The 20,245-nt window shown below is 44.0% G+C and overlaps 1 protein-coding gene across 5 annotated transcripts in view; it reads left to right on the top strand.

Annotated features, from left to right (window-relative positions):
• Positions 1–20,245, top strand: part of LOC116943683 (gamma-aminobutyric acid receptor subunit alpha-5-like) — a 152,852-nt gene that overhangs the window by 56,269 nt on the left and 76,338 nt on the right. For all 5 annotated transcript variants that reach the window (XM_032956752.2, XM_032956750.2, XM_032956751.2 and 2 more), the window contains 2 exons: positions 7,111–7,193; positions 13,759–13,902. In XM_032956752.2, the coding sequence (XP_032812643.1) occupies positions 7,111–7,193; positions 13,759–13,902 (227 nt within the window). The remainder of the gene's footprint in view (positions 1–7,110; positions 7,194–13,758; positions 13,903–20,245) is intronic.

Here is a 20,245-nt window from a genome sequence, read left to right as displayed (position 1 = left end):
CTGGATGGAGACTTAATAATAATTCACTTTTGTCTGTGGATTTTGATGAAAGTTGCACAGTGAATGGGGTAGGACACTGGTAATCATGTACAGTGAGGGAAAAAAGTTTGTGATCCCCTGCTATTTTGTACGTTTGCCCACTGACAAAGAAATGATCAGTCTATAATTTTAATGGTAGGTTTATTTGAACAGTGAGAGACAGAATAACAAGAAAAAAATCCAGAAAAACGCATGTCAAAAATGTTATAAATTGATTTGCATTTTAATGAGGGAAATAAGCATTTGACCCTCTCTCAATCAGAAAGATTTCTGGATCCCAGGTGTCCTTTATACAGGTAACGAGCTGAGATTAGGAGCACACTCTTAAAGGGAGTGCTCCTAATCTCAGCTTGTTACCTGTGTTGAGGCGTAAATGATGACTCGGAGGCAGATCTTCATGTAGGGGCTTGCGCCAGTTGTTTTATTAAAGACTTCTCATCGCACACGACTCCGTGTACTGCCCACTCACTGCTTACACTCCACATCCCAGGGGAAGGGTACTGGGGAGGTCCCTAGAACACCCACAGGCTCCCCGAGCCTGGTGCTAATTTCCCCCTACCCTGGGTCCCAACTTCACACGTTCCTGGCTCCCCGCAATGACCCCGAACACGTCACGGGTCCCAACCTAAATATCCCAGGGGGACATTAAGTCACCGTCCCGCCCCCTGTGCATGACGCCACCATACGTGACGTCATCGTACCGGAGGCGAGCGTGACATGACGTCACTAACTATTACTCTACACCTGTATAAAAGACACCTGTCCACAGAAGCCATCAATCAATCAGATTCCAAACTCTCCACCATGGCCAAGACCAATGAGCTTTCCAAGGATGTCAGGGACATGATTGAAGACCTAAACAAGGCTGGAATGGGCTACAAGACCATTGCCAAGCAGCTTGGTGAGAAGGTGACAACAGTTGGTGCGATTATTCGCAAATGGAAGAAACACAAAATAACTGTCAATCTCCCTCGGCCTGGAGCTCCATGCAAGATCTCACCTCGTGGAGTTGCAATGATCATGAGAACGGTGAGGAATCAGCCCAGAACTACACGGGAGGATCTTGTCAATGATCTCAAGGCAGCTGGGACCATAGTCACCAAGAAAACAATTGGTAACACAATACGCCATGAAGGACTGAAATCCTGCAGCGCCCGCAAGGTCCCCCTGCTCAAGAAAGCACATATGCATGCCCGTCTGAAGTTTGCCAATTAACATCTGAATGATTCAGAGGACATACTCTTTGGTTCTATTCGGTAAAGTCACGTAGGTAAAAAATAAAACTACAAAAATCATGACGTTTCGGCCACAACACAAGCGGCCTTCATCAGGCGAAGGGACCAGACTGTCTCGAGGACAGCGCTGGAGCGAACACAGCCAAGCTCAGACCGCGACCTTTAAGCTGTGTGAGAGGAATCAAGGTGCCTTGACAAAGGAATTAGCATAAAAATTAGCATTTATTTGGCGGACTTAGCATGATGAACGGTGTAGAGGGGGTGAACATGTGCAGGTCGGCGAGGGGGGGAGGGGGAGTTTACATATTGATGGTGTGAAAAGGGAATTTTAAGAGCTGCGAAAATTTGGGGTACCACTACTTGAAAAAATATACTGTACCATTGAAAATTAGTTTAATGTTTGGTTCGATTTAGAACATCTTTTTCCAATGGTTGCTTAATTTGAAACCATCTTCTCGGTTGAAATTGTGTCTGTATTTGTAAATCTGAATTGCCTCGTGAACAAATCTCTGATAAAAACCCGTGGGTTTGCAAAGAACCTTGGTATCGGAGAAAATTATATCGTGATCACCCACAGCGTTGTAACAGTGATCAGCTATGGCAGAAACGTCGTGATTTTTGTTTTATTTTTTACCTACGTAACTTTACCGAATAGAACCAAAGAGTATGGATCCTTGCAGTCACTAAAGCTTCAAATCTAGAATTGATAGACTCTACGGGGAGGGTTTTCACCTATCTGTTAGAGCTTTTAACAGACAACGAGACAAGAAGTCACAGGTCATCGAGATGCTAACCTTCCTCAAAAGATGCCGCGACCACAAGGTAATACCCATCGCCTTCACACTCACTTCTGCTGCTGTGTCCTCACCTAATTCTAAACAGATTATTTTTAAGGCCAGCCTCTCTTTCATCTCAGAGAGGATAAGACTACTCCGTTTTGAACTCGATACTTTAGACAGGACTTTCCTACAAGCTCATTTAACGTTAACACAAAAAATGTCACCTTCTGATTGGAACCACGTAGACAACATGACTGCTTCTTCTGCCGATTCACTTTCAATCAAATGCACAGCTAACCTAATTGCTAAATTCAACCACCTATCAAAGAAAAATCCGGTTCCACAGATCACAAAACTAGACGTCAACAAAATTGTTATCAATCAGAGTAGCACCCCGATTTTGGACAATCTGAAAACAGTATTGGCTAAAGGACTAACTTTCGCTGTCACCCCAAAACATATACCGATTGATGATATCATTTCTCAGGTCGATGTAGCCCTCAAAGATATAGGACACATCCAAGCAAACGTTGCGAGAGCTGAAATAGCCACTATTCTTAAGAATGCTAAGAAACCCGTTAGCAACATCAGCAAAGATGAACGCTCTGAACTCGCGAAATTAAAAGAAAGACATGATATAGTCATCCTCGCAGCCGATAAAGGCAACGCTACTGTAATTATGGATGAAAACTCATACAACAATAAAATTCAGGACCTACTCAATGATGGTAGTTACTCAAAAATAAAAAAAATGACCCTACTAATAGCCTAACTATGAAAACCAACAAGATCATCACAAGTTCGACCTCCCTAATCGAACCAACTAAACGTCCCTCCCTAAAACCTTCTGCTGCAAGACCCCCTAGATTATATGGTCTTCCAAAGATTCATAAAGAAGGCACTCCACTACGATCCATCGTATCCACGATCAACTCCCCTACCTATAAGCTAGCACATTTTCTGTCGGATACCTTGCTACCTTTCACTGGCAAGATCTCCTCAGCAGTACTTAACTCAGCCCAATTGGTTTCTATTGTCAAAGACGTTGTACTGTCCCCTGACGATATCCTTGTCAGCTTCGATGTAGTCTCCTTGTTCACCAAGGTCCCGGTACCTGATACCATTGAAATAATTGAAAATTTGGTACAACATGGACTAAACCCCGAGGTACCTACGCTGGTAAGGCACTACCTCACCAACACCTACTTTACTTGGAATGGTTCCTTCTACAAGCAAAATGAGGGTACTCCCATGGGTTCCCCCTTGTCACAAGTGATAGCCAATGTTTTCATGGAGAAATTTGAATCGGACGCCATCCAGACTTTCACCCTCAGACCTTCCCTGTGGAAGAGATATGGTGATGACACTTTCGTCATTTGGCCACATGGCCTCCCAGCTCTGAACCTTTTCCTACACCACATCAATTCCAGACATCCCGCCATCAAATTCACCATGGAAGTGGAGAAAGATGGCAAGCTACCATTCTTGGATGTTCTGTTTGAGAGGAGACCTGATGGCTCATTCGGGCATTCTGTCTACAGGAAACCCACCCACACAGATTCCTACTTGAAACCTGATTCCCACCACCACCCAGCTCAAAATAATTATCTCATCAAAACTTTATACCATAGGGCTCATTGCATTTCGGACCAACACCACCTGATCAGTGAATTAAAACATGTACAGCTGGCCCTCAAAAGGAATGGATACTCTGACCGTACCATCCGCCAAGCTGTTTCTCCCTCCATACAGAAACAACCACTTGATACTCTGGTCAAAACCATCACACTACCATATATAGCAGGCGTTACTAAAAAGATTTCCAAAATTCTAAACAAACACAAGATCCAGGTCCGTTTCAATACAGTACACAAAATTCGTGATCTGATCCCATCCGTGAAGGCTGTCATTCCTGACTTACAGTACCCCGGGGTTTACAAATTGAGTTGTACCTGCGGTGGTTGCTATATCGGGGAGATGAAGCGACTTGTCTCTTACCGAATTCGCGAGCACAAATCAGATTTGAAACACGGCAGAACGAATTCTTCTGCCGTAGCTGATCACTGTTACAATGCTGTGGGTGATCACGATATCATTTTCTCCGATACCAAGGTTTTTTGCAAACCCACGGGTTTTTATCAGAGGTTTGTTCACGAGGCAATTCAAATTTACAAATACAGACACAATTTCAACCGAGAAGATGGTTTCAAATTAAGCAACCATTGGAAAGATGTTCTAAATAGAACAAAACATTAAACTAATTTTCAATGATACAGTATATTTTTCAAGTAGTGGTACCCCAAACTTTCGCAGCTCTTAAAATTCCCTTTTCACACCATCAATATGTAAACTCCCCCTCCCCCCCTCACCGACCTGCACATGTTCACCCCCTCTACACCGTTCATCATGCTAAGTCCGCCAAATGAATGCTATTTTTTATGCTAATTCCTTTGTCAAGGCACCTTGATTCCTCTCACACAGCTTAAAGGTCGCGGTCTGAGCTTGGCTGTGTTCGCTCCAGCGCTGTCCTCGAGACAGTCTGGTCCCTTCGCCTGATGAAGGCTGCTTGTGTTGTGGCCAAAACGTCGTGATTTTTTCTTTTATTTTTTACCTACGTGACTTTACCGAATAGAACCAAAGAATATGGATCCTTGCAGTCACGAAAGCTTCAAATCTAGATTCAGAGGACAACTGGGTGAAAGTGTTGTGGTCAGATGAGACAAAAATGGAGCTCTTTGGCATCAACTCAACTCGCCGTGTTTGGAGGAGGAGGAATGCTGCCTATGACCCCAAGAACACCATCCCCACCGTCAAACATGGAGGTGGAAAAATTATGCTTTGGGGGTGTTTTTCTGCTAAGGGGACAGGATAACTTCACCGCATCAAAGGGACGATGGACGGGGCCATGTACCGTCAAATCTTGGGCGAGAACCTCCTTCCCTCAGCCATGGCATTGAAAATGGGTCGTGGATGGGTATGCCAGCATGACAATGACCCAAAACACACGGCCAAGGCAACAAAGGAGTGGCTCAAGAAGAAGCACATTAAGGTCCTGGAGTGGCCTAGCCAGTCTCCAGACCTTAATCCCATAGAAAATCTGTGGAGGGAGCTGAAGGTTCGAGGTGCCTAACGTCAGCCTTGAAACCTTAATGACTTGGAGAAGATCTGCAAAGAGGAGTGGGACATAATCCCTCCTGAGATGGGTGCAAACCTTGTGGCCACATACAAGAAACGTCTGACCTCTGTGATTGCCAACTAGGGTTTTGCCACCAAGTACTACGTCATGTTTTGCAGAGGGGTCAAATGCTTATTTCCCTCATTAAAATGCAAATCAACGTATAACATTTTTGACATGCGTTTTTCTGGATTTTGTTGTTGTTATTCTGTCTCTCACTGTTCAAATAAACCTACCATTAAAATTATAGACTGATCATTTCTTTGTCAGTGGGCAAGCATACAAAATCAGCAGGGGATCAAATACTTTTTTCCCTCACTGTACATCATATACTTTCCAGTTTTTGCTGCTAGATAGCGACCTTTGCCTGCTCAAGATACGATGGTGCCCTTGCACAATTGCACACTAGAAGAGCTATATCTATTTTCACCTGAGGACGATTGCTTGTGTTGCGATCGAAACGTCGTTATTTTTTTCTATCTACGTGACTTTACCAAAAGACCCAAAGAGTACTAGAAAAGCAGTGAGCTGGAATTCGTCTGTGCCCTCTGAGGATGCAAAGACAAGTGACATTGTATCGAAGAATGAAGCTGAAATACCATATTCTTGGTTCTTTCGGTAAAGTCACGTTGAAGGGAAACAATAAAATAATAAAATATATATAAAACAAAAAAATTATCACGTTTCGACTGCAACACAAGCAGTCATCATCAGGTGATTGCTTGTGTTGCAGTCGAAACGTCGTGAGAATTTTATTGTTTTATATATATTTTATTATTTAATTGTTTCCCTTCAACGTGACTTTACCGAAAGAACCAAGAATATGAATCATTGCAGTCACGAAAGCTTTAAATCGAAACTGAAATACCATGATAAATTATTTTGAGTGGAAAAACCCCTTTAACACAAACTCCTTCACGTAGGAATCTGGCCGATAACGGATGACACATGATAATTCTGTTTTCCATATGGTCTTCTAATAATATGATTGGGATTATGATCTCTAAGATTTCGATATTTATTTAGATATTTCAGAATTTCGGTTCAGAGTATTTGGATGCAATAAATGTCCACGGCATAAAGCCACCTCTTGAGCTATCATTTTGTGGCCAGGTCGCTTCTGAAAAAGAGCTATATAGCTCAGCGGGCCTTACCTGGTCAAATAAAAATATTCACAAGAGTAAATTGAACCGGCATTACTGGGGCTTGTAATCGTCTGCTTACTACGAGCAGTGCAATGACGTACACGAGCGCAGACTAATTCTGGCTCCATTGTTCACAATGGCAGTTGTGTGGCTCATAGGTAGTGCATTTGTTACTTGTTGCAAAGGTTGTGCCGTGGATTCGAAAAACATTGAGAAGCATTTTCAGTCAAACACTAATTCAATGTATGACTGAAGGCCAAACTTAGATTCGAAAAGCCACACCAATCAACAATCCTTTCATGTGTAGGCGGCCATGGTCTTTTTGTGTGGCTGCCATCTGTTAGCGCTCATCAATTAAAGAAGTTTCACGTTATTGTAAGCAATGTATTTGCTGAAGCATCACATTTATTAAATCCAGCAAGATGTATGTCACAATTTTGTGATGTGTATCGTCTGCTACAGAATGTATATTTACTTTATACATCAAACTTGTATAAACCCTGCTCTGTGTGCTGTGAAATCCCCACACGGAAACTGGCTGTCAGGCAGTTACAGGACCTTGAAAGCACAATGGTCTCTGATTGACAGTTTCCTTTCGGCTTATTCTTTAATGTTGTCAGAGTTTTACAAATGCTTTCGGATGCTGCTAGACAGCAGGGTTGGGTCTGGGATGTACGCTTAAAACAGATTGCCTGTAACCATTTGCATGTGTGAAACGCTCTTTCCTCTGTGTTCAGGTTGACCATAAAGGCTGAGTGCCCCATGATGCTGGAAGACTTCCCAATGGACTCACATGCCTGTCCCCTCAAGTTCGGAAGCTGTAAGCAAGCATGAACACGCATACTCACACACACACTGACACATATCCCTACGTAAGTACACAAAGGCAAACAAAGACTCCCGTATAGTCATAACAGACTTTTTGGGCAAGTGCTGTTAGTGAGCACCTATGAAGGCCGGTAAGGTACACTATGGGGGTGGGTGGCTAGCACCACGCCCGACCGCCTTTGTCTCCCAAGTGGCGATGTTTTACACAGCACCAGGTACTCATTTGAGGCTGAGTCGACCTAGGGGGAGGCCGAGGAGTAGTTTAGATCACTGTCACAGGTGTTGGCCGTGAGTGAGAATCGATCTCAGCTCGCCGGATTCGTAGTGCAGAGCGCTAACCACTACACTACCTTCTTTGGTTCTTTCGGTAAAGTCACGTAGAATGAGAATAAAATAATAAATTGATAAAATAAAATAATGCAATAAAATTCTCACGACGTTTCGGCCACAACACAAGCGGCCTTCATCAGGTGAAGGGACGAGACTGTCTGGAGGACAGCGCTGGAGCGAACAAAGCCAAGCTCAGATCGCGATCTTTAAGCTGTGTGAGAAGAAACAGAGTGCCTTGACAACTAATCGAGTCTCTCACCTTTCAGAAGAGATGCCGCGACTCTAAGGTAATACCAACCGCATTTACACTAACCTAGCTATTTCAATGCTAAATTCTATGCTAATTCCTTTGTCAAGGCGCTCTGTTTCTTCTCACACAGCTTAAAGGTCGCCATCTGAGCTTGACTTTGTTCGCTTCAGCGCTGTCCTCCAGACAGTCTCGTCCCTTCACCTGATGAAGGCCGCTTGTGTTGTGGCCGAAACGTCGTGATAATTTTATTGTGTTATTTTATTATATAAATTTATTATTTTATTCTCATTCTACGTGACTTTACTGAAAGAATCAAAGAAGATGAATCCTTGCAGTCACGAAATCTTTACATCGAAATTTAACCACTACACTACCGTTCCCCCATGTATAACAACAACCACCATTCGCCATTAAGTGGCGGTGACGTCACCACGGCGCTTGTGCCAGGCCATGTGCACCTTGAGGCCAAGTGAAGTGTCGAACGCCCGCTGGCAGGAGGTCACGGGGCAGACCCAGGTGCCACGGGTCAACTGACTGAGATGACTGGCTGATGCACCACCTGTGCCCCCTACTGTGCCAACCTGCTGTGCCTTAGTCCCCCAGCACACCGCTCATTGTTGTGAACGTCGCTCCTCCACCCTCCGTTGTTGTTGGAGGGCGACTGCCTCCAACTGCCCAGTAGCGTCATTCACGAGCCTCCTCCACAGAGGCTGATCTTGACACTGCTGGTACCAGTCATCGGCAAGTCCACTCAGCTCCACGTCCTCCTGTACCACATCACGCCATCTCTTCTCTAGCCCATGCCGCGCCCGTTTAGCCCCCTCAATCCGGCCGAACAAAAGCTGTTTCGGCATGCAGCCAACGCAGCCTTGCCTGCCGGAGGAGCTCACCGATGGGACCGTGCCCAGATCTTTCAAGGATCTGTGAGCTCCTCACACAATCCAGCCTGGTTAAACCCAGGATGGATCATAGGCAGGCCAGCCTAAATGTTTCCAACCGGTGAAGATGTTCCATTGGAGGGGTCCACGTTTCGCAAGCGTAGAGAAGGGAGGGAATGACCGTGGCCGAGAAGACCTGAAGCTTAGTGCGGAGCGACAGACCAGGTAGCTTCCACACAGCGTTATGCAACCGATGAAAAGATATTGCCGCTCGACTGATTCGGAGTGAGACCTCTGCTGTTAAACTAGAGCCGGTCACAAGCACACTGCCCAGGTATGGGAAACTCTCCGCTCTCTCCACAACTGCCCCATCACCGATTGGGAGTTGTGGGGGTGGCGTGTCCGATGGTACAAAATACTCAGGCAGGTGCTTAGTTTTGGTGGGGCTGATGGTAAGGCCCCACCTCTTAGTGGCACGCTCCAGTCTCAGCAGCAGCGTCTCCAACTCCTCCTCTGAATGAGCGGCTATTACCATATCATCGGCATACATAACGTGGTTGACCAATAGGGAGCCATCCCTTGACCGCACCCGGGCATCGATCAGCCTCCCATTATATCTGTACCATATGGAGATTCCCCCGGTACAGCTATTGAAGGCTTCACGAACTACGTGGTCAAAATAGATGTTAAATAATGTGGGAGCCAGAGGACATCCCTGTCGCACCCCAAGGTGTACAGGGAATGGCTCTGACTCCCGGCCACGTAGTTTTACCCGGGCCCGCTCACCATCATGGAGGTCCTAAATGATCGTGAGCAGAGGGTCAGGTATTCCAAAAGCACGAAGAACAACCCAGAGCCCAGGCCTACTGATGGTATCATAGGCCTTGACCAGGTCAATAAAGCAGAGATGTAGGTCTTGCTGGAATTCCGTACACCTCTGCTGTAGCAAACGGACAGAAAATATGGCATCTGTGCAGGACCGCCCTTTCCTGAAACCGCATGCCTGGCAAGGCGATGTTGAATAATCCTTGCCAGGACCTTTCCCAGCACACTGAGGAGTGGGATGCCCCTGTAGTTGTTACAGTCTATGCGGTCCCCCTTCTTAAAGAGGGGGACCACCAGGGCATCCTTCCAATCCTGCGGAACCCGTCCAGTGGTCCAGACTGTTGTTATGATGTCATATAGGGCAGTCTGTGCACAAACGCCACCCTCCCTCAGCAATTCGCTTGGGAAATCATTTCTGCCCGCTGCCTTTCCTGGTCTCAGACTCCGGATCACCTTCAGTACTTCCTCAACAGATGGCACCTCAGCCAGCCACTCACAGGGGGTGACTTCTTCCAATATTTGAGGCACCACAGCCTCAGCAGGGTCATCCTCACTTTGTGCCACAATGTTTTCCTGGCTGAGGGATTTTCCCTCCCCCAGTACCTCATAGAAATGCTCAGCAAATCTGCAAACCTGTTCCTGGGGGTCAGAGATTGGATCACCGTTTTTTCCTCTAATGATGGTAAGAGGTGTGGCGCTGCAGGCTACTTTTTTGATGGAGTTAAAGAGATATGTGATCGCAGGCCACTGAGGCAGACTCCATCTCCTCAGCAACCCGCGACCACAACCCATCCTTGCAGCGCCTCACGGCTCTCCGAACCTCTGAGCGAAGGCTGCCGAAAGCTTCCTCATTCTCTGACGTGGGATTCTGTAGCCGATGACAGTGGGCCTGTCGCTTTTTCTAAACCATCCTGAACACCTCCTCTGTCAGCCAGGGTCTCTGGGGAGGTCTGGACCACGTACCCAAAGCAGCCATTGCAGCTGCATGAGTCACAGTCCTAAACCTCGCCCATTTACCCTCGACATCAGGAGGAGTCGGGGACGATGCCAATCCCAGCCGCAAGCGATGATTAAATTCTCGCTTGCAACTTTCATCAGATAACTGAGACCAGGCCACTTTAGGTTGGAATGGGGTCCTGGGTGTACACACACCCACATACGTGCACACACGCACTTTCTGCACACGTACACTTACACGTCATCAAAGACGATCACAGGGTCATGATTGTGATTCAGAGTAAAGCGAAAACTTAGCATTAAATGTAATTGCTCCGATATATTCTCACGGAATTTCCATGAGAGATTGCAAACCTCAGAAATTTAAGGTGATAACCGTGTTCACAAACAAGAATCCTGGAATGAAAACCTGCAGAAATAATTACTGTAAAATTATAAAACATGACATAGGTGGGAGTAATGAGGACAAAGTATCGATTGTCGATAATGCAGGCATTGCCATAATTAACCAGGCATTTCTACAGCACAGCATATAGAGCTATCCCATAAACCTTCTCTACTCTAACCCAAGGAATCTGATTCCAACCCAGGGGCGCAACGACCTATTTCAACGGGGGGGGGGGGGGGGGGCTATGCAAGATACGACTGTGCCCCCCATTTCCCTTCTTTCTCCCGACTCACTTTTACTGAAATAGCTACAGATGTTTTAAACCGTAAACAACAATATGTAGGCTATAACTATATATTATTTAGTTGCACCGTGTATTTGGTTTCGAGGAAGACAGCCTCACATTGACAATATTAATTTTAAAAAATATGTAAAGGTACAATACTCGCAATAAGTTAGCATGCATCTTGCTTCCATGCCAGCCTATCAGTCGAGGATTTCGGGGCCGCCTTGTGGATGACTGGGCCCCTATGCATCGCATAACGCTGCCACATACCCCATACATTTTGTTTTATAGCAACCCATTTCCTCTCAAATACAGTACTCGTCATGCATGCCTATAAAATATATTGTACAGTACTGTACTAAAGTTGCAGCCTAAGAGGTCGAATATATCTGAAAGATATTCTGGCAAGAATTATATATCCCATTGCGGTACAAGATCAGAATCTTTATTTATCCTGGAGAAAAACAACGATCTATACAGCTCTTTTTCACAGATGCCTTGTAGGCGCAGTTCACAAAGTTACAAAAACAAACAGTACAAAAAACGATAAGAGTGCAAAGGATATGAAAAGTAAGCAAATCACTAACAATAAATATGTAAAATAGGTGAAGTATATAAGTTCAAATTGCATAAGTACACCAATTCCCTTTGTTTGGGCAAAGCAGGAAAACAACAGCAAAAACAATCCCAGATCACACCAAGACAACAAACAGTCCCTCACTAAAATTACACAATAAAGTTGTGTAGAGAACTACATACAATTGTCTTGAACTGTGTACAACTGTACTATACACCTGACACAAAACTAGGAATTGTAGCAGCTTGTCGCAACCGGAGGTCAATCCTGAGAAAGCCAAGACAGGTGGCAGCTCTGGTAAAACTGAATTAAGGTTGCACAGCATTATGGGTATTATCTACAATACCTTCCTGGTCCAACAGAGGGCGTGTATTCAATAAGCACACTGCGTGCTTTAGCAACAAGAAGGAAAAGCTGAATGTGCAGCCTTTTTTCAATGTACAGAAGTAAAGCAAAATGAGAAGGCTGCGAAAGGATTTATTAAAAGTAAACTTTAATTATTTTATTTTACCAGGTAAGGCCCACTGAGCTATGTAGCTCTTTTTCATAAGCGACCTGGCCGCCAATGACAGCTGAACGAAGTGGCTAATCATCATGTGGACATTTATAAAAGCCAAATAGTCTAAACGCATGCTTCTAAATGTGGAGGAAAAAAATCGGAGGACCCAGAGAAAAATCGACACAGCCATGGGGAAGAACACGCAAACTCCAATTATTCAGGCGTCAGGGTCGGGATGAACCCACAGTCTCCTGTACATCAGGCGAGGTCGTTAACATCTCACCACCATGGAGCCCTATGACCTTTGTTATAAGCAACACAAAGGTGTACACTGCACAATTGGCACTATTCAACTAATATTACAATTGGCATTGTGCAGGTGTAATAAATTTTGCTATCACTTGTACTGACTCAATGATTTCTAAAATGCGTGTTGTTTAGTCCACATATCGTACAGCCTGTTTGGTACCCACGTGTGGTAAACCTTTCACTTTGCCTGGTGGTTAGAAAAAAGTGATTACATTGAGCTCAGGGCCATAATATTAGTTATAAGTTATAGCAAGAGTAGTGCGAGGGTAAATATTGGTGCTCGGGTTAGAGTTATAATTATTGGTGTGTGCAAGTATGATGCTATCCAGTAATCTATAACAATACGCCTCATTCCCATATCGGTATCTCCACATAAAAAGTATATACATAGAGTTTACACATTCCATCAGCCACACAGCCTTCTGAGAGTGCATTGTTTTCCAGCACAATCAGTTTAACACACATACACATTCTTGCATGTGATTAAGTTTTTATGTGTTGTGTATATGTTTTTTTAATTACTCGATGAAATTGGCATGAACAAACAATAAACAAAAATAAATACTCTACTATAAACAGCTACCGTATTTACTGGACTGTACTTACCACTCCAATCTCGAAGACTCTGTACGGGGTTTATTTGGTTATTCAAAGTCTGAATCCAACTCCATCAGCTGTGATGGAGGTTTGCCGGATCGACATGGGACGCTGTCGGATAACGTTGGCTAGCCGAATAATTGCGCGCTGGATAATAGATGATCAAATGTAATGCATAATATCCATAACAGAGTTTTTTGGGTTAGATCGCGTAAATATGTCATTAAACCCGCCACCACCCAACACAGCAAATTAGTAAGGTTTGTCACGTAAACACAGCATGCCAATTCGTTACTTGTTCAGCACACCGGTGTGTTGGAGAGTAAACCCACAACATTTACATTTCGAGTACCATGGTGTTTCACCAATAATTACAACTAGCATCGTCAAGCGACAGGCAGATTTGTAGAGAAATCCTCCTGCTTCGAACTTAAATAGAGGGATAAATGTGATGTCGTCACTTGTGAGCCAATCAGGTGCGAAGGTCAGAGGGGGAGGAGGGTGGAGGATGAATGCATGCATATAAATTACAATGGATTACCGGTTGGGTTATTCATATGGTAATCAACATACATTATGCATGCACATTATGCACGCACATCATACATGTGCATCCTGCTGTAATACGGTTGCAATGATCGTTATTGACACCGCGTTGCAGATGCCTACACCAACCAGGAGGTGACCTACACGTGGAACAAGGGGGAAGACCTCTCTGTGGTGGTGGCCGAGGATGGCTCGCGCACCAATCAGTACGAGCTGCTCAGGCAAACGGTGAAAAGCATCACCGTCAAATCCAGCACAGGTGACAACAACTGCACGAGCCTTTCTATCATGATCCAGAATATCCATTCTAAAATTATTGTTACAATAACATTTAATTTGTATGTGTTGCTGTGTGCAAATATATATGTGGAGGGAAGCGGTAGTGAAGCGGGTTAGTGCGCTGCGTCTACGAACATGGCGACTCGAGTTCGATTCCCGCTCATGGCCAACACCAGTGACCATTATCTGCACCGGTCGTGGGCCTCCCCCAGGTCGACTCAGCCTAAAATTAGTACCTGGTGCAGTGTGTGAACATCGCCACTGGGGAGACAAAGGTGGCCGGGAGTGATGTTGCCCACCCACCCCCTCGTTTGCTGTGCCGGCCCTCATATGTGCACGCTAACAGAACATCTCACAAGTCTGTTAAGGCTATACAGAGGATCTTTGTTTTTTTTTTATCTTTATACTGTATATGTATGTACAGAATACAGGGGAATTATGCAATAATAGTGGGCGTCATTTAGTACTTGGGGGCCTGACTTGTAAAACTTCCGTGCAATCTCACTAAAACATCACGCGTAGCAAGGATTTAAACTCTGACGCATTTTCGAGTGTGGGTTGAGCATTCCTGCACAGATTATCTGGTAAGCTGTATTCTACCATAGGTATGTGGAATGTCCACTATGCGGTCAGAACCCGCAATGGAAATGATTTTTGTTGTTTTATTTTTTACCTACGTGACTTTACCGAATAGAACCAAAGAGTATTCATAGTTCTCGTTAAATTACGAGAACACGTTGAATACTAGTTTGATAAATGTGCAGTGTGCCTCAAAAGTAAGTGCAGGGAAAATGTAAGAAGCAGAATAATGTTAACTGAACATTGGCATTGGGTACAATTGTGTCCTCTCACCACAGCCCGATATTTATTTATGATAGGGGTGCCGGGTGCAACAAATAAATTTAACATCGTAGTCAAACTGAAGGTTGGAACGCTATTAGAATCGTGGATATATATACAAAACAGAAGCTCACCGAGAAAATTTTCAGCAGAGAATCATAAATTGGAAGAGACTAATACATTGGAAGAGACTTGGTTTTTATCCAAACTATGTTATACAGATTAGCAAAGGCTGGCGAAGGAAGTAGAAAATTGGAAACATGAAGTGAGTTACGCACGACCGATCTGCATGTTGTATCACGCTCGGAGGAGCGGCGCTCATCTGTCAAACCCAGAGTGCCGCAGAGTGGGCTCGGTGTGCCGGCTGAGTCCGTGACAAACGCAAGGGCCGCGACAGGCGGCGGCGTGAGCGCAGGGCACCTGAGAGCGACGCCGTTAAACCCCTTCGCGGGGTGGACGTTTTACGGCGCGGAACAAATCGCCTAATATGAAATCGCTGAGAAATGAAAAAGGTGGAGCAGAGTGAAAAAAAATTATGCGTGGCGATGGCATTGGGGAGGGCCCTCCGGGGATGGTTACAGAAAAAGTTATTGCGGTGTGAAACTTGCGCAGACGTTTAACTTGTGCAGACGAATGTAAAAACTTTAGAAACTTCACTTCCTCTCTGGCCCTGGCATCACAAGTTGGGCTGACTGCTGACGTGCTAACCGCAGACAAGTAGCCTCGGACATCATTAAATCTGCAACAGTTGCGGCCCTTTTTGCCCATAATGATCCCTACATAAAACACCACATATCTAGAAGTGCCCGGCCTCATGAAGCGGTGTAGATGCAGCATACATAAGTAATAGATTTGTTTAAAAAATTTAAACACCCACTTAGAAAAACTGTAATTCGGCGTGCACAAGTAATTTCATGGTGCCAAAAAGGCGATATTTAGTTTAACTATAACTTAGCAATGTATGCCTCTCTATAGGAAAGTGTCAGAAAATGTGGGAGTGTGTATGCATATGCATTTTTAACCTCTTTCGCATTTTATGTAGCCAAGCATGCTAATCGGAGGAGTGGGAGAGAGACGCCTAGTGCACTGCACTCTAAATCCCATGATATCGGTCCCTTCACCGGCCTCTGCATGCATCCTGAACTTGAAGAGAGTTGACAAACACAATGGTTTGTTCTCAATTCAACGGGGAGGCATAACCTCCACGATGGCTCGCTTGCATGTAACCTTAGTGTGTGATTACATTTATTTGTTTCCAGCCTACACACATTGTCCTGTTGTGATGGGTTTTCTTATAATTTACAAAAATGTTAGATATGAATGTGTTGTTGCCTCTAGGCAGTGCTAATGGGGTCCCCATATTGTAGAGGTGAACCCGGTCTACATATGGACTCCCAGAGGGATGTGGATGGCGACTGATGAGTTAAGGGAGCAGTGCTAAACCATGCTATTACACCTGGCAACCTGGGTTCGATTTCCACTCACGGTCAACACCAGCGGATGTCATCTGAAACGGCCCTAGGCCTCCCCTAGGTTGACTTAGTCTCAAATGAGTACCTGGTGTGGAGTATAAACACCGGAAATAGGGAGACAAAGCCATGCCGGCCTTCATTAGGTGCTCGCTAACAGCACTTGCCCCAACAGTCTGTTCAAGCTATAGGGGGATCTTTGTTTTTAACGAGGATGAAACCAGACTACGGTTGTCTTTTTCACTGCTCTATGATGGGATGGCCAAATTTTCCACTCTTTCAACAACAGTATGATCACAAAGGCATCTCTTAAACTATAAATTAAACTATTTTTTTATTTTACGAGGTAAGGACCACTAAGCTATATTGCTCTTTTCAGAAGTGACGTGGCCACAAATGATAGCTCAACGAAGTGGTTTATCACGTGGAAGTTTATAGCAGGCAAATAATCTAAATTTATGTTTCTAAATGTGGAGGGAAAACCCAGAGGACCCGGAGAAACATCCAAGCGACTACGGGAATAACATGTAAACTTCAAATATACAGACGTCAGGGTCGGAATCGAACCCACGACCTCATGTATACCAGGAGAAGTAAGTAGTTAACATCTCGCCACTGCGGCACCAAGATCTTGAGTTGGCTGTCTGAATAAGGCTGAGAGCATTGTATATGCAATGTGGTGATCACCTGACATGCAGGGCATCATGAGAGTTGTGCTTCCTGCCATATTGTGGGCTCACCTTTGTGTCAGTGTCAAACTATTATTCGTGCTCTACACCAACATCAGCCATACAAAGAACAATTAAACTCAGTGGTGGAAACTCTCAATGTTCTAGATCTGAGACTTGGGCATTCGCCACCTTGCCCATATCGCCATCTCTATTTTTGTATTATTTTTCACAATTCTAGTGTTACTTGTGACATACAGTAAATCTTAAAAAAAAACTTATCGGAAAAAACAACATTCATATATATGCTGCAACTATGATGGACCCCTATAATTTTTTTTCTGTCCCATTAATGTCAGGGCTTATATGCTCCTGTGGACCTGCTCTGTGCTTGTATTATCGTTGGCAAAGCCTGATTTGGTCTCCGTGGGTAATTATACATAAAACATCCCTTGAGGTTGTTGTTTTTTTCCTTTCACGTAAACGTTATTATTTTGGCGTGTTACTGCAAAAAAAGCCTCAGAATAAAACATCGAGAGGCATGAATAGACTTGTGCGCCCACACCCTGTAATTTCCATGGGCTCGTTTATCTCAAGATTTGCCAACTTTCACGGAATAAAAGGCCACGTTTTTGAATGAAAAACATATTAAACTGTGCCAGTGGTTAAGCGTTGGTAAATTTTGCCATTATCAATTCATACGGATTTGAATTATTATCTTGAGCAAATAAACGTGTTATTTGATAGCATTTTCGGCCATAGATATTCTGAGACACCAAATTTTACGTGTACACGCCTGTCTCCGTAGTGACAAGTACAGCAAGGCGTCCAAATGCCTGTTCGTTATAATAAGACAAACACACACATTCGGACAAGCTGTTTTTGGTGATGTGATGAAGCAATAGTAATTTGCAGTCCTTTGTCAACCCACTCCTTTGTCAGTCGACCCCGATAGGTGACATACCATGCCTGATGACGTTACTGGAGGGCACAGGGCACTTGTACGTTACTTTTGCTCTGAAAGGAAGTCGACTGCTTACGGTAGCATAGCTTCAGCCTTGTGTTGGAGAGCCTAGAATACTCAGCCTAGTTGTGCATCTACAATATAACACGCACTTAGTTGATTGGTTTGGGCTTTAGTGAAATAATAACGTGGGCGCCCAGCTTCAAGGGCAGGAACTCAGAAGGGCTGTTCAATGTGTGAGCCCATGCCTCACGGAGTCACCTGACCACTGCAAATCACATGGAGTTTCAGTTGGCAGCTTCGTGACATGTCAAGGAATGTGACACCACAACTGCTTTCAGGAGTTACTCAATTGGATTTGTTTCCCCAACCCTAGACAATACTACAGTACATCATGCTCTGCGACTGGTGGTTCAGCACATGTAAAATCATCTTACATATTTATGCATAATTACTAAACAATAAACTAAATATTAGTTTTATTTTAACAGGTTAGGCCCACTGAGTTATATAGCGTTTTTATTCAGAAGCGACATGGCCACATTAGAATGCTCAACAAACTGGCTGGTGGAGGGAAGAACCGTGGACGGAAAAAGCGGAGGACCCGGAGAAGACAGGGAAACTCCAAATATACAGGCGTCAAGGTCGGGTCAGAACCCGCGACCCCCTGTATACCAAGCGAGGTAGTTAACATCTCACCACTGCGGCACTTCATAATAATAACACGCAGAGAGCTGCATTTGAGCACAATTAAGTACACAAACCCGTTCATTAAATTTGCTTGCATGCAGTCATCTGTTGACTAGACTAAGACCATGAACTTGTTACACTTGAGAGTCCAGTTTAAATATGGGTCACTGGGTTAATATCCAGGGCCAAAGCCTGGATATTAACCCAGGCTTTGGACCTTTGAGCAGGGTCGTTTTTACACAGCCACAAACTCCCTGAGCCACCCGGTCAAATTTACTCTTCCCATACCACTGAAAGCACAGGTACCCAGCGTAACACCTCACGCAAAGAACATCTGCCGTTACAATGGGTTGTTGCAGTCATTGAATGTGTCAATGTATCCAAACGGACAAAAAAAATTGCAGCATGCTACCACTTTCTGGGAGTTGCGATCTTGAGCAATTATGTTCTCCATTTAAGATGCCATGAAACTTGTTTTTTTATTTTATTTAACTTTCTCAATCCAATATTCATTTAATATAAAATGTTTGCTTCATAAAGGCTGGATTTTAAGGTATGAGCCAACCATGAAACACAATGATCTATACTTTGCAATGAAATAAAAGTAAAATTGCCTCCAAAGGGAATAATCTCAGTTTTAATGTCATTAAAGCAAACTGTCCTGCAGAGGTATCTGAATATTGTGGCTCAATTATATATGTACAGTCATAAACAAGTTCTCGTTCAATGGCACAATGATAATGTTTTCGTTTTGGCCTCCAATGTATTGGGTACAGATACTCGCAAATGTCTTACATTTAATATTAAACCAAATGCACGTTGAATGTTTTAAAAGTGTTATCGTCAGTTTATTCAGTTTGATTTATTTCAGTTTATTTTGGTATAGCCCTGTGAGCCATTCGACTCTTGAATCGGGTGCAACCACAACAAACAAAAAAAACACGAACAAGAAAAACATCTTAAAGTGACTATGTGACTGTGCAAACAGAAAATCTATGGAAAAAAACCCGGTAAAAATATTCCTGAAAGAAGCTCCGTACACCAACGCTGTGTGCAAAAAATCCCAATGGGATGCAAGTCAAACAACAACAACCACAAAACCTTATATTAAGGCCATCAGTCTATCTCCGTACTACAACAAAACAAACATGTCTAAACCAAAAAACGTTTTCCAAATCACCAAAAAATGAAGCCATAATTGCAACGTAACAGTGCTTACAAGGACTGTGACCGAATTTTTTACAATAAACTACATAAATAACATGTAACACCAAATCCTAGAGCCATAGCTGGCTGCATGAGTTACTCCACAACAACAGAAGCATCGGTCGGAGTATCAAATTTTTCAATGCACCTTTAAGATCATGAAACAGAGACGAGATCCAGCAGGTAGTCTGAGGATTTTTTTGTAAGTACATCGTTAATTAATAAGATCTGGTGCACAAGCCGTCGAACATTAAGAGATGTTAAGTTTGACCCAATGTAGAGATCACAGTGGTGAGTCCTATATGGGAAGTTCAATGTAAATCTTAAGGCCGAGTGATAGATGGAAGCAAGCTTCTTCAGTACAGTACTTGAGGCTGATTTATACACGATGTCACAGTAGTCAAGTAGAGGCAGTATGGTAGCTTTTATCAATTCCAAACGGACCATTGGGGGGAAGCAGTGCTTGTGTCGATACAGAAACCAATT

Source organism: Petromyzon marinus, chromosome 18 (genome assembly GCF_048934315.1).
Source record: "Petromyzon marinus isolate PM22_M1 ecotype Great Lakes invasive population chromosome 18, UKy_Petmar_22M1.pri1.0, whole genome shotgun sequence".
In the NCBI taxonomy this organism is placed as follows: domain Eukaryota; kingdom Metazoa; phylum Chordata; class Hyperoartia; order Petromyzontiformes; family Petromyzontidae; genus Petromyzon; species Petromyzon marinus.
Note: the sequence above shows the minus strand (reverse complement) of the source record. Positions and strands in the feature narration are given on the sequence as shown.